General features: G+C 42.3%; 1 protein-coding gene across 2 annotated transcripts in view; it reads left to right on the forward strand.

The window, feature by feature from the left end:
* The window catches only part of GPD2 (glycerol-3-phosphate dehydrogenase 2), a 111,469-nt gene that overhangs the window by 61,507 nt on the left and 37,025 nt on the right, over nucleotides 1-12,937 (forward strand). For both annotated transcript variants that reach the window (XM_060256941.1, XM_060256942.1), the window contains 2 exons: nucleotides 6,479-6,643; nucleotides 7,507-7,651. In XM_060256941.1, coding sequence (XP_060112924.1) covers nucleotides 6,479-6,643; nucleotides 7,507-7,651 — 310 coding nt within the window. The remainder of the gene's footprint in view (nucleotides 1-6,478; nucleotides 6,644-7,506; nucleotides 7,652-12,937) is intronic.

Below are 12,937 nucleotides of genomic sequence, written 5' to 3' on the forward strand. Positions count from 1 at the left end.
TTCACACACCGGTGATGACATCATCGCACCAGTCAGCAGGCAAGGTGAGAGCTCTGGGCAGTGCACACAAGTGCTACTGCACTGCCACTTTTCTTCACAGGGCAAATGCTGTTTGTACTTGTCAGAGGCTTCAAAGGAAGCCTCTGAAGAGTGCCCCGTTTTACTGCTGTCTGCTACTTTCGGGTTGAAAGCGGCTGGGCAGGCAGCACCTTCCCATTGCACTCATCTGCTCTGACTAGTGCAATGGGAAGGTGCTGCTGCCCAGCCGTTTTCAACCTGAAAGCAGCAGGCAACGGTAAAATGGGGTTCTCTTTGGAGGCTTCCTTGGAAGCCTCCGACAAGCACAGGCAACATTTGCCCTATGAAGAAAAGCAGCGGTGCAGTAGCACCACCCGGGGCTCTCAGCTTGCCTGCTGGCTGGCAAGATAGTGCCACATGGGAAGGAGGAGTAAAGGGGCGCCCTAGGAAGTCACCTACCCTGCCTACTCCCACGTGCTGCCCCTGCAGAAGGCACTCTTGTGTCTGGGGCATTGCAGTTGGCTAAAATCAACAGAAGCAACCACCTGGTAACCAGAGGACTGTAAGAAGCTTGATATCCTGCAGAATACTTTGTGAGGAGAAAGCTGCAGGTTGGAACTCTTCAGAGAAGTTTGTGCAATTGCCTCAGTGCTTCCACTGTCCTGACTTGAACTGTATTGCTGAGAGAGAAACTGCGAGCAACCCTGAGAAGCTGCTAGCTGTAGCAAGGATAGCTAGCTGCTAGCTGTATCAAGGATAGCTAGGATAGCTAATGGTTTTTGTTTATGTGTTCCTTGTTTGTCTGTACACCTCTATTTTTTTATTCAGTCTTGTAAATAAACTGCATCCTCCTTATATTTTAAGTGAAAGGAGTTCTGGTCCTCATTACTAGTCTGATTGGGTGAATTTGCACTAAGTAGCAGACAAAATATTTTGTTAATGGGAATTTTTCTCTAAATTAGAAATTCTGAACTCCTCCCAGAAATGTGATGTTTTGACACCTCCCACCCTCTCCTCTGCTCTCCTCTTCTTCCTTTATGCTTCCACTGCCCCCTTATTTTTATTCACTGCTCCTCAATTGTACCCAAGGCTACTACCGCCCCCCTGGATTGTTCCAGTTCCCCCCAGGGGGCAATATCGCCCACTTTGGGAAACACTGCTCTAGAACAAGCCATGGTCATATTATATTATGACAAGACCTCAAACTATGAGTTCCCTACCATACTTGAATACAAGGGAGATATCTGTATTATAAATTCTGCCACTACAGGTGTGTGTTTAGCACTACTACTATGCTTTGTTTCCTACTATATTATGCACGTTAGCTTTTGTAAGCTTAAAGACATCTGACTTAGATCTTTGCTGTAAGAGAAATTAAATCAAATCATTTTGACAGGTCTAGTTTATTATTTGTGTATTGTATCCATTCATTTCTTCCAGGCATGACAGGGGATCTTTTATATTTAAAATGAGGCCATATTAGACATGCTGGTGTAGCCATCATGAGGGTGCCGCTGCCATTTTAAAGTGATTTTTAGAATGCTCTCTCATACATACACCCCTTTTCTTCCTCCTGCTGGGCTTCAAAATGTTAGTTTGCTGGCAGAATCCTTTTTCAAGGTATAATCTGGATTTAGGAGAACTCATTTTACCTTGAGTAAAGTGGGCATGTGGGAAGATGGATTAGAAGGGCATAGAACTCAGGCTATGTTTTATGAGAAGTCTTTACAACTTTTTGAAGAAGAAGATGATGATGATATTGGATTTATATCCCACCCTCCACTCCGAAGAGTCTCAGAGCGACTCACAATCTCCTTTACCTTCCTCCCCCACAACAGACACCCTGTGAGGTGGGTGGGGCTGGAGAGGGCTCTCCCAGCAGCTGCCCTTTCAAGGACAACCTCTGCCAAAGCTATGGCTGACCCAAGGCCATTCCAGCAGGTGCAAGTGGAGGAGTGGGGAATCAAACCCGGTTCTCCCAGATAAGAGTCCACACACTTAACCACTACACCAAACTGGCTCTCAGTTTATCTGTTCAATATACTGAGTTGTTACTATAACTGTTGTTAGTCTACCCAGTATTCATAGTAGGTCATATTCTCCCCCCCCCCCCACTCACACACAATTCCCATATGCTGTCCCACACTCCCTTGCATTACCAGGCTGTTGGCTGTTGCTTGGCTGTAGGACTGCCAATTCTTGGTTGGGAAATTTGTGGAGATATGGGGGTGGAGCCTGGGGCAGGTGGGGGTTGGAAAGGGGATAGCCCTCTGTGAGTTATAATGCCTTAGAATCCACTCACCAAAGCAGCCAGTTTTTTCCCCAGGGGAAATGATTTCTGTAGTCTGGAAGTTAGTTGTGATTCTGGGAGATCTTCAGGCCCCACGTGGAGGCTGCAATAAAATGGAGAAGAGAGAAGAACCCTAAGAAAAGTGAAATTTCCTCCTCCTGACTCTTGACTAAGGCTCATGGTTCATACTCTTCCTTTCTTTCTAGTTGTCTTAGCCGCTTCACTGAATTCCTGAAGTTTAAACTCTAAAGCAAAACGAGTTTTTTAGTCCTCCGTCCCTTTCTTGTCATTTTGTCAGCCCTTTCAACCTTTTTGTCTAATTCAGTATGTCCCTCGTTCGTTACTTAGAAACACAATATTTTATCAACTCCCTTTCTCTTGCCATTTCACTGCCTTTTAAATTTCTCTTCAGGAGTAGCTGAAATCTTTGAAGCCTATTCCTGCTTAGTAAGTCCTCACCAGCAAGGGAAGGGGGTTTGAATAGAAGGCAGAGAAAAGAAAGGAAACGTCCTTGTCCATAGCTTGAGTACAGCTGGAAAATTAAGGTTTTGTGTTGATCTGAACTTACCTTATTATATGCCAGAGTCTATAATGAGGGGCACTACATGGTTCAGACGAGAATTTCTTCTTTCAGACATCATGACAAACCACAGTTAATGAGCCAAGTAACCATAATCTAGAATCCTGGTTTAGCACCAGCTAACAAATCACAGTTTGTTAGGCAGCCTTCATTCAGACTTCACACTAAACTAGAGTTGAATCAAACCATGATGCATAATTATTATATTTGAATGCAACAAATGGATTTTTTTTTTAATGAAGCCTGCTTGCTAATAATGATTATCTAATTCAGGATTACCTGGTAAGTTTTTCAGGAACCTATGGTCATTCATTCATTCAATTTATACCCCATCCTACCGCAAAATGGGCTCAGAGTGGCTTACATTAAAAAACCAACAAGATAGAAACAGTAAACAATAATTAAGATAAACCATAACAAAAAAAAATCCCATGCCCTTATGTCAGGAAAACATACATCAAAGCAGGACTTTATTGGTAAGAAAAGTCCAGCAGGAACTCATTTGCATATTAGGCCATGCCCCCTGACACCACTATTATTTCACACAGGGGGGGGTTGTAGGAAAAGCCCAGCAGGAACTAATTTGCATATTAAGCTACACCTCCTGACACTGACTCAGCTGCAACTGCATTCCTGTGCGTTCCTGCTCAAAAAAAGCCCTGCATAAAAGTCACCCCAAAGCTCCAGTGCCTAAAAATATCAAAAGGCAGCAAGGCACTGGGATGGAGCTATAGACAGGGGAGGCCAAAGTCGTTTCTGCATCCATTGCCTCAGCCAAAAGCCTGGTGAAACAGCTCTGTTTTACAGTCCCTGCGGAACTGTAGTAAATCTTTTAGGGCCCTGATCTCAAATGGGGAGCATGTTTGAAAGCCTTTATTTAAAAAAAAAATTAGATTATAAGCAGTTTAAAGTTGTTATGGGGTACAGAAGTGTAACTTCAATTGAAGTCCTTTAAAATACATTTTTGTTTTACACTTTAATATTATGATAATTTTAAGTGCAGCTGAAATCTCTACCCTTTCTGCGCTGTGGTCTGAAAACGCTTCTCAAAGTTGAGCTGATGTTTACCCAGAGAAGAAAGAATTGTATATACTCAAAGGAAAGATAGCAATGAGAACTTGATTGAATCAGCTGGATTAAATTATTTTTGTGGGTTTTTTTTAATCGAGAAAGGATCACTATTACTGCTGTGGTCCTTAGACATTGGGCCTTAATTGTGTGTTTGGAACGGAGGAAACTTTTAAGAGCAGTATAGCAGAACATCAACCTTTAGAGTAGTTTACACTGCAATTATAAACAGATTTGTACATTTCGTAGTTCCTTGAAGTCAGTGGGTTTAGAATGGCATAACTGTTTAAAATGGCTCAGTTAAAATCACACTGTGCTCTAATCTTATAGAGGCAGTTTGTGCAAACCCAATCACTATCCCAAGTGCCTTGTCAGCCATGTTTTGACTTGTTGTGGTAAGTAAAAAGTTGTGAGAATCTTTCTGTTATAACAGTTATCAAACTGCTATAACAATTTGAGTAGAGAACCAGTTCCTGTACAATAAAAGGGTCCAAGCTAAAACCAAAATGAATCCTTTTTTTAATGATCAGCTTCTAAGTTGCATCCCCTTTTTTGAGATAATTATATTGTGGATTCTTCCCCCCCCCCTCACAGTAAGAATAAGGAAATTGTATGATACAGTAATTTTATCGTTCCTTCACCAAAAATTGAATTGTTCCTTATTCACTATACCCGTACAAACCGTGCTGTTTTTGAAGGCCTTACAACACTGTTTCCACTGAATGAGAGATAGCTCATTGTTAAATAATACTTCACTAGTAAGAATATAACACTAATAATCCATCACTGTCAGTTGTCATTACTGAAGTGCTTTCCTTTTAACTTGGGAATCCCTCTGTATGTGGAAGACATTTCTAGTCTTGATTATTGTGTGTTTGCAATATAGCTTTCATAACACTAAAGAATACATCTTCATACAGATTTCTAATTATTCCGACAAGTCCTAATGAAATGGATACTTTTAGAGAAATGAAAAGAACGTCACAAAAATAGGCTTGTGTATTATGGCTGCTTCTATGTATTCTGTGCATAATTGTCTCTTTTCAATACTCCGTTTTGGATTTTTAAAATTTATTAATGTTTATCAGTCTCATTTTCCTATCTACAGGCACCTGAAGCAATGAGCCATTTATAAAAAAGATTGCATTAGTGTAAAATGAATGAAAAGCTTCTAACTTTGAACAAAAGCGTTTGTTCTCAGTCCTTCATTTCCTGATGTTTTGGGAGTGTTCATTTATCTGAAAGGAAAGCCCTATTTGGGTCACTTAAATTTCATGCATTCTGTGTTTCATCCACACTGGAAGAAGTTTTAGTGGGGCTGCAGAGTTTCAATAAACATTGATTCTCCTTGCCCTTTTAGTTTTGAAACGGATTATGTACATAGCTGCTAGGTGTCATGTGGGCAGAATCAGAAGGGGCCTAACTTTACATAAATCATTTATATCCAGACCCGTTTAGTGTGCTGGCAACATAAATCAACAACAGTATCCATTACCATTCATTCCCCCCCCCCCCCATCAGTATAATCTTGATAGAACTGGTCCGAGCACATGGGCCTTCTGAACCCTACCTTTGGAAGTCTAGCCCTTTGTAATTAATTATTCCGGGCACACAGAGCTTGGCCCTTGCTATGCGGAATAATTGCAGCCAGCCAGCTTCCCGGGTTTTAACTCCAGTGGCAATAATAAATAGAAAGTCTCAGGTGATGCCACTATTTTAAAGTAATTAATCACCTCCACTCTTCTTTTTTCCCTCCCCCCCTTTTCTTTTTTTCTGAGTTGATCCCCCCCCCCCCGTCATCCAACAAGGGAGATTCAGTTATAAATGTTTAATGATATATATGTTAAGAGCAGCCATTAGCTAAGCATTGTTCGGGGGGGGGGGGGAGGTTGGGGGGCGAGTGAGACCTCCAGATTGTATTTTTTTTTTGAAAAACCTGTAAATGTTGTAAAATTGTGAACTTAAAATGTGCATAAAATGAATGTCTGTTTATAGGCAGCTGCTGCCTTGCTAGTGGAATATCTGAAAGATCATTGCTTGCTTTTTTTTTTTTAATGTCATGCAGTACGTGCGCTAATAGAGATTGTTAATTAACACCAGTGGGGCTGTCAAAAAAAAAAAACCCTCAGAAGACAGTGTATTAGTGCCAAATGGGGGCTTTCAGAATCCTTCTCCTCCTCTTCTAAAACAGAAAGTGGCAGCTTGTTTTTCGTGTGAGGCTCTTGACTGAACTAATATAAATAGTTCATTTTTAACATATAAATACATTATCTTGGACAGTAATCCTAGCTATTTGCACATGTTTATTTTTTTTTCCCCCCATTCTGAAGAGGAGGTGAATGCTCTGACCTGCCAAGAGTCAATGTTTCTTTAAATAATTCTTGTGAGACCTGACCAGCCATCATGTATATTCAGTGTGACAGGGACAGATGTGACAGATCGGTTCTGACACACTTCCATACCACAAGTCAGTGGCTTGAGGTGACTCATGTCCTTCCTTTCGGTTCTGCCCCCTGCTGCAGGACAACACAACGATGCACGAATGAACCTTGCCATTGCTCTCACTGCTGCCAGGTATGGTGCTGCCACAGCCAATTACACTGAAGTGGTACGCTTGCTGAAGAAGACAGATCCAAAGAGCGGGAAGGTCCGTGTCTGTGGAGCAAGGTGCAGGGATGTTCTCACAGGTATGTGGTCTTTGCTCTCTAAGGTATTTATAGACTCTGCTGCTTCTCTTTTACCTCACAGGTAACCTACGTTGGCTCTCACAGGCATTTACTTTGGCTCTGCTTTGTTTGACAAAGGCGATGTTGCCTACATTTGCTTTCTGCTGTTTGGTGCATACTGAAATTATTCATCCCCTCACCCTGCACTTTGGCACACAGGGGTTTAACTGGATAAAACACAGCTATCTACAAATGCATTTTGCTTTTCTGTTTAAAGAAACGGGGAATTAAATAATTTTCCCCTAAAGGTAGAAAAGAGATCGGGGAGGGCAAGAGTACAAGGGGAGGCTAGAGTTTGTAAATATCACTTAACTGACAAAGGAGGCATGTTTCCAAAGTGCAGTGGCATGTCATTAATGCCAATCATCTTTAACTTCTGTCAGGTTTTCATTCAAATCCTAATGCTTTGGCATGCTAAACCATGCTTTACATCCAAGCCCTTCTGTCAAGCAAAGCTGACGTAAAATACCGTGTGGTGTGCTCTCAGTAATAGTAGAATTTAACAAATTCTAGGGTTTAAGCATGTCATTAAATAAAGAATTCAATAAATAAAGAGCACTCTTGGTTTTTATTTGGGAGAATTGGTTTCTGTGCATCTCATCTTTTTTTAAAAAAAAAAACACAACCATTTCTTGTTTAAAAATTTCTCTAATTTTTGTGATAATCAGAAGCCGTTCATTTTCTACAGCGAAGTGAACGGGTGGGTGTGTGCATGTATACACAGACTTCGCAATAGGTTAACTTCATAGATAAATTAATAATCCAGAGAGTCAGTGAACAGGGAAACAAATGGACTATGTGATTGATGCTGTTTTCTTTCACAGGGCAGGAATTTGATGTCAAAGCCAAATGTGTTATCAATGCTACAGGACCTTTCACAGACTCTGTGCGGAAAATGGATGAACAGAAAGTAGCAAAAATCTGTCAGCCGAGCGCAGGCGTTCATATTGTGATGCCTGGGTATTACAGGTAATGATATTAAAAAAAAACAGATCGTTTATAAGAAATTCAAGTTGTGAGCCTAACAACAAAAAGGAGGATGTGTAGAGGAAGACACCTCCAAGTTTAATTGCTCATGTCGTTTTGCAAGCTTCTCTTCCTCCCCAGTAGGGAAATCTATTATGAAAACAACTCCAAAACCAACTATGTCTCTGCTTAAAATATGCATAGTAGTCATAGTCATTCACAAAATGGTGCATAGTATAGTCATTCACAAATGGCATTATTGGCATAGTGTAGTTATTATATTTGGATCTGGGAGATCCATATTCAGTTTTCTATCCAGCTGCGACTCTTATTAAGCGACTGTGGGCCTTGGGCTAGTCATTAGCTTGTATGCAATGTTCCTCTGAGCATTTTCATTTAGAGAAGAGGGGATAGCTTTTTCTGCCAATCCCCCCTCTCTTTGTAGACCCCAATTTGGCTCCCTTTGATGATGCTCAGGGTCCACTAACCACTCCCACCCCAGAACAAGTTTTTGGAGGGGATTTTCAGTGACCTGCAGGAGGAGATGTAAATCAAGGGTGGGGAACCTCCATCCCGAGGGCCTTATGCGGCCCTCGAGGTCATTTGGTGTGGCCCTCGGGGATTGCTGGGCCAAACTGAGCCATGTGGCAGCCTCCCTGGGGCCTGGCTGGCCAGCGAGTATCGTGGGGCCCAGCCATGCCATGCAGCAGCCTCCACAGGGCCAGTCAGGGATCACAGGGCCCAGATGTACTGTGCGGCAGCCTCCCTGGGGCCTGGCTGGCCGGCCAGAATTGCTGCAGGGCCTGAAAAAGTTACTGTCACAGTTCAGTTTGCACGTGATTATCCCAAATGGTGTGGCCTAAGATGCTAATGAGTGTGTGACCTAATATGCTAATATTAGGGGATGTGGTCTAATATGCTACTGAGTTCCTGCCGGGGCTTTCTCTACAAAAAAGCCCTGGACCTATGCACTTGCCTAGGGCAGCGGGCTGTGTGTGTGTGCCAGATTAGGCTCTCCCCACATGACTTCAAATAGAAAAACAATTATTTGCATTAATTTTGCTGGCCTGACTCATTCTCTCTCGGTGGAGCACTGTTTTAAAGTTGATAATTTTTTATGGCCCGCGAATGATGTTATAAATATCCATATGGCCCTTGGCAGAAAGAAAGTTCCCCACCCCTGATGTAAATGATTCTGTTCCATGAAATCTGAAGACCTTTGGATATTTGCTAAAGATGGGCAAGAACCGGGGAAAAGGGAGGTTCATTTTGGTTCATGGTTTGTTTGATTTTATGAACCAAACCGTGATTTTCCTGAACTGTTTTTGGTTTGGTTATTCATAATTTGTTATGGCTTGGGGGGAGAGAGGGGAAGGCATTTAAATGCCTTGCAAGCTGGCTGGGAAAGTGAAGAAAGATTCTTCTCCCCGCAGGCTCAACTGGAGTTTTGCTGGGCTGCCCAGTTTCTTTCGGGCAGCCCAGCAGAGCCTGCAAAAGAGCTGATTCTGCGGGGAGAATTGGAACTGGGCAGCACAGCAGAGCCGACAAAGGAGTTGATCCTGCGGGGAGACCTCTTCCCACAGGCTCAGCTGGGGCTCTCCTGCTCTGCCCTATTGAAACTGGGCAGCCCAGGAGAGCCTACAGAACGGCTGATCCTGCAGGGGGAGCTCTCAGCTGGGACATGGAATTTAAACTGCCTCCCCTTGGCTTCCTCAGGCACCCTTCAGCCACTTGGTGACTGGGAAGCCAAGTGGGCAGGAACTGTCCCCAAACCTTCCGAGTGGGCAGTTGGTTGGAGGCATGGTTATTGTTATTATTATTAATGGTCCGCCCATTCCCCGTAGGGGCTCAGAGTACAACAAAATGATAAAACCACAACAAAATACAACAAAATGATAAAACCACAACAAAATGATACAACAAAATGATAAAACCACAAACAGAATGATACAACAAAATGATAAAACCACAATAAAATCACAACAACATAACAATAAAAACCATTTACAATATTCAGTACACTGGGAAAATCCAGCCAAACAGAATGATAGGATGGTGTGGCAGGGCAGTACAGCTGATCAGCACAGTAAGATAGTACAGGTTCTGAACTACTGATTCATGAACCGTGAACCAGCCTGATTCAAGCACAAATCATGGTTTGGTTCATGCCCATGCCTAACATGTACCATTGTGTTTCAACTTAATCTGTCTCGCTGCATTGTTAAAATAAAAAGGGTTAGGGATAACACCAAGTTAACTGTCCTTGGAGGTCTTTAGAGGAAATGTAGATTAATAATATAAAGTCTGAAGAGAGAAGAGAGCTTATTCGGAAGCATACCACTTCAAAATCTGTTTGCAACCGAAGTAGTTTAATAACCGCATTTGTTTCGGAATGTTTTAAACCAGTTTTAAGGCCAAAGTTGTATTGTTATCTGAAGCAGATGGATTCCAAATCCAAATACCTTTATTGGCATAGAAATAAAAAGTACAGCATAGCAAATTTACATGGAGTTTCAGCTATAAAAACCAGTCAAACATCAAGAAGGGGAGCTAGTCTTTTGCTCCCTGATTGTTATGGCAGTCAAAAGGTACTTTGCAACCAGGCTTGTGATTATGGGAACATTGGTCAGATAGAAAAAAAACCTAACTTCGCTTCAGGTAATCCATAAAAATTAGGCAGAATAGGTTTGATTATGCAGTCCTGCACTTCCCCATAAAAATCACAATAAAGTAAGACATGGGCGACCGTTTCAAGGTGCCTTCCATTACATGGGCAGACTCTATCCTGATAAGTGATGTTGGCAAACCTCCCAGACAATACCGCTGAGGGTAGAACATTGAGTCTTGTTAACATAAAAGAACGGTGTAACTGGGGTGAAGTGATCTGGGAAAGGTAGGCAGCAGGCAGCCCATGATCTGGGAAGATACCAAATGCTAAAAGGGAACAAGTTTTATGTCCAGAAGAACAAAGGGACTGTTTCTCAATATCTAAGATCCTCTGTTTCAGAATTCTGAATGCCCGCGTTTCGCTTAGCTTGCAGAGGTTGTCCAAGGGTACACCTATGGAATGTATTTTCTTCTGGATCTGACTATACCAAGTGGAAACGAAGGAATCCGCTAGCATCACATGGATATAACTAGCAGTGTCTAAAGTGTAGGCGTAGCCAAAACTTTATAGTTAGTAACCATGCCCTGGTCTCAATCAAATGGGTTCCAGTCTCTAGGCACATTGCAGCATAGCTGACACAGTTGGGGACCCCTAAAATAAGGCGTAAAAATGCTGCCTGAATTTGCTCAAGTTGGAAATTGAGGGCGCAAACCCAAATGGGGATCCCATATAACTGAGAAATTGTTTTAGCATTAAAAACATGAATGGCAGCTGGGACAAATTGGTTGCCGTTCTTGTAAAAAAAGCTAACCACTGCAGACAAACTACACCTTGCTGAGATGCCTGCTTGCTTGCGTTGTACTGTCCAGTTATGGTTGTATTGCAAAAAGACCCCCAAGTATTTGAAAGATTTCACCTGTTCAATATTATTTCCCTCAAGGCACCAGCTTTGTGGTTTCCAGGACTGTGAAAGTACTAAAATTTTGGATTTTACATAGTTTATAGACAGGAAATTTGTCTCACAGTATGAAGTAAAAGCGAGTAACAGGCGCTTGAGGCCCTTCTGCGAACGTGACAGTACAACTGCATCGTTGGCGTAGAGCAATAAAGGGATAACGGATGACCCAAGTTTAGGGGAGTGACCTAGATGGATTCTGATCATTCTTCTTTCCCAAAGCTCAATTACCAGTGCTTTCAGTTCTTTAATTTTTATTTATTTTGAATATGCAAAAGAAAACACAGTACTTAGGTACATGCATACATTCCTATTACAACATTTGAACTACTACCATACTTCCAAAATATCTTCAAGAGCTTAATCTTCACATACTTGGTTCTAACAAGTAATAATCAACTCCATGCCTCTATCGTAACTCACTTCACCCATTGACTTATGTAATCTTTCTACATCTTCTGTCTCCTGGTATAATTATGATATACCACTCTTTTATTTTGTGAAACCAAATTTAAAGAGTATCGTGCTTCCATAATTTAGCAAATGCCAATCTGGCTACTGTCTGTGCATTTAAAATAATAACCTGCAGTATGGTATTGGCACTTTCCAGCTCTCCCATTGGCTGTGGTGTGCACTGCATCACCCTTTGGTCCATCAACCACCACTCAGGGTCTGTTGCGTTCCATTGGCTGAGGATTGCTTTGCAGAGGAGAGAAAGAAAGCCTCCCTCAATTGGCTAACAGAGGGAGGAGGGAAACTGCCACAGAAAGCCTTCCCTCAATTGGCTGAGGGTGGGAGGAGGAGGGAAACAGCCACATAAAGTCTTCCCCCAATTGGCTGAAGGCTGCTGGGTTTTCCTGATGAGTGTGCAAAAGGAAGAAAAGTGAGTAGAGTCCCTTTGTTTGTTTGGAGCTGCTCTGCTTTTATTTTCCAGTTAGTCTGAAGAAGCTGGTTGAAAAACAGCAGATGGTACATTCAGCAGTCCCAGTGAATAAATTGCCCCAGTGAGATCACGAAAGTGTGTGCTTCCAAACTGTTTATTTTGTGTGCTTTGTGAGAGTGTGTGTGCGTGTTCACTTTCATTTCATGGAAATGCAATCAGTTACTGGGGAACAAGGAAATGAGGACTGTATTCAGGGGAACTGTATTGTTGTATTTTTATTTATTTTGGGGAGGGGGGAATGGGGAAGTCTCCTGGCTCCACCCCCAGAGTCCCCAGGTATTTTCCTGAGTAGGACCTGGCAACCATGTAGCTAAGCTTGGTTCTTTCAGTAAAAGGCTTAGGGAGTAGGCCCTTTCCAGGCTTATTTTGGCCTTTGAGGGAGAACTCATTGGGACCTATCCTGACTAGGGCTGCCAGTTCCACATTGGCGGGAAATTCCTGGAGATTTTGTGGTGGAGTCTACAGAAGCCTGACTTTGAGGAGGAAAGAGGCTCCAACTGAAGATAATGCCATATCCACCCTCCAGAGCAGTTATTTTCTCCAGAAAGAAGTAGATCTGTTGTCTGGAGTTTAGTTGTGATACCAGGATATCTTCAGCCTCCACCTATCCTAGACCTGGCAACACCCTCTGGGTGACTTGATGCCACCTGACTTTCATGACTTAACTAGGCCTACCTGCTTGCTTCTGTTCAGAAAATGAAAAAAAAAACCCCACCAAAGGACACTCTGATATATTGGCTAACAACATTTAGTTAAACATTTTTTAAAAATCATATAAATCCT

Source organism: Heteronotia binoei, chromosome 16 (genome assembly GCF_032191835.1).
Source record: "Heteronotia binoei isolate CCM8104 ecotype False Entrance Well chromosome 16, APGP_CSIRO_Hbin_v1, whole genome shotgun sequence".
Classification (NCBI taxonomy): domain Eukaryota; kingdom Metazoa; phylum Chordata; class Lepidosauria; order Squamata; family Gekkonidae; genus Heteronotia; species Heteronotia binoei.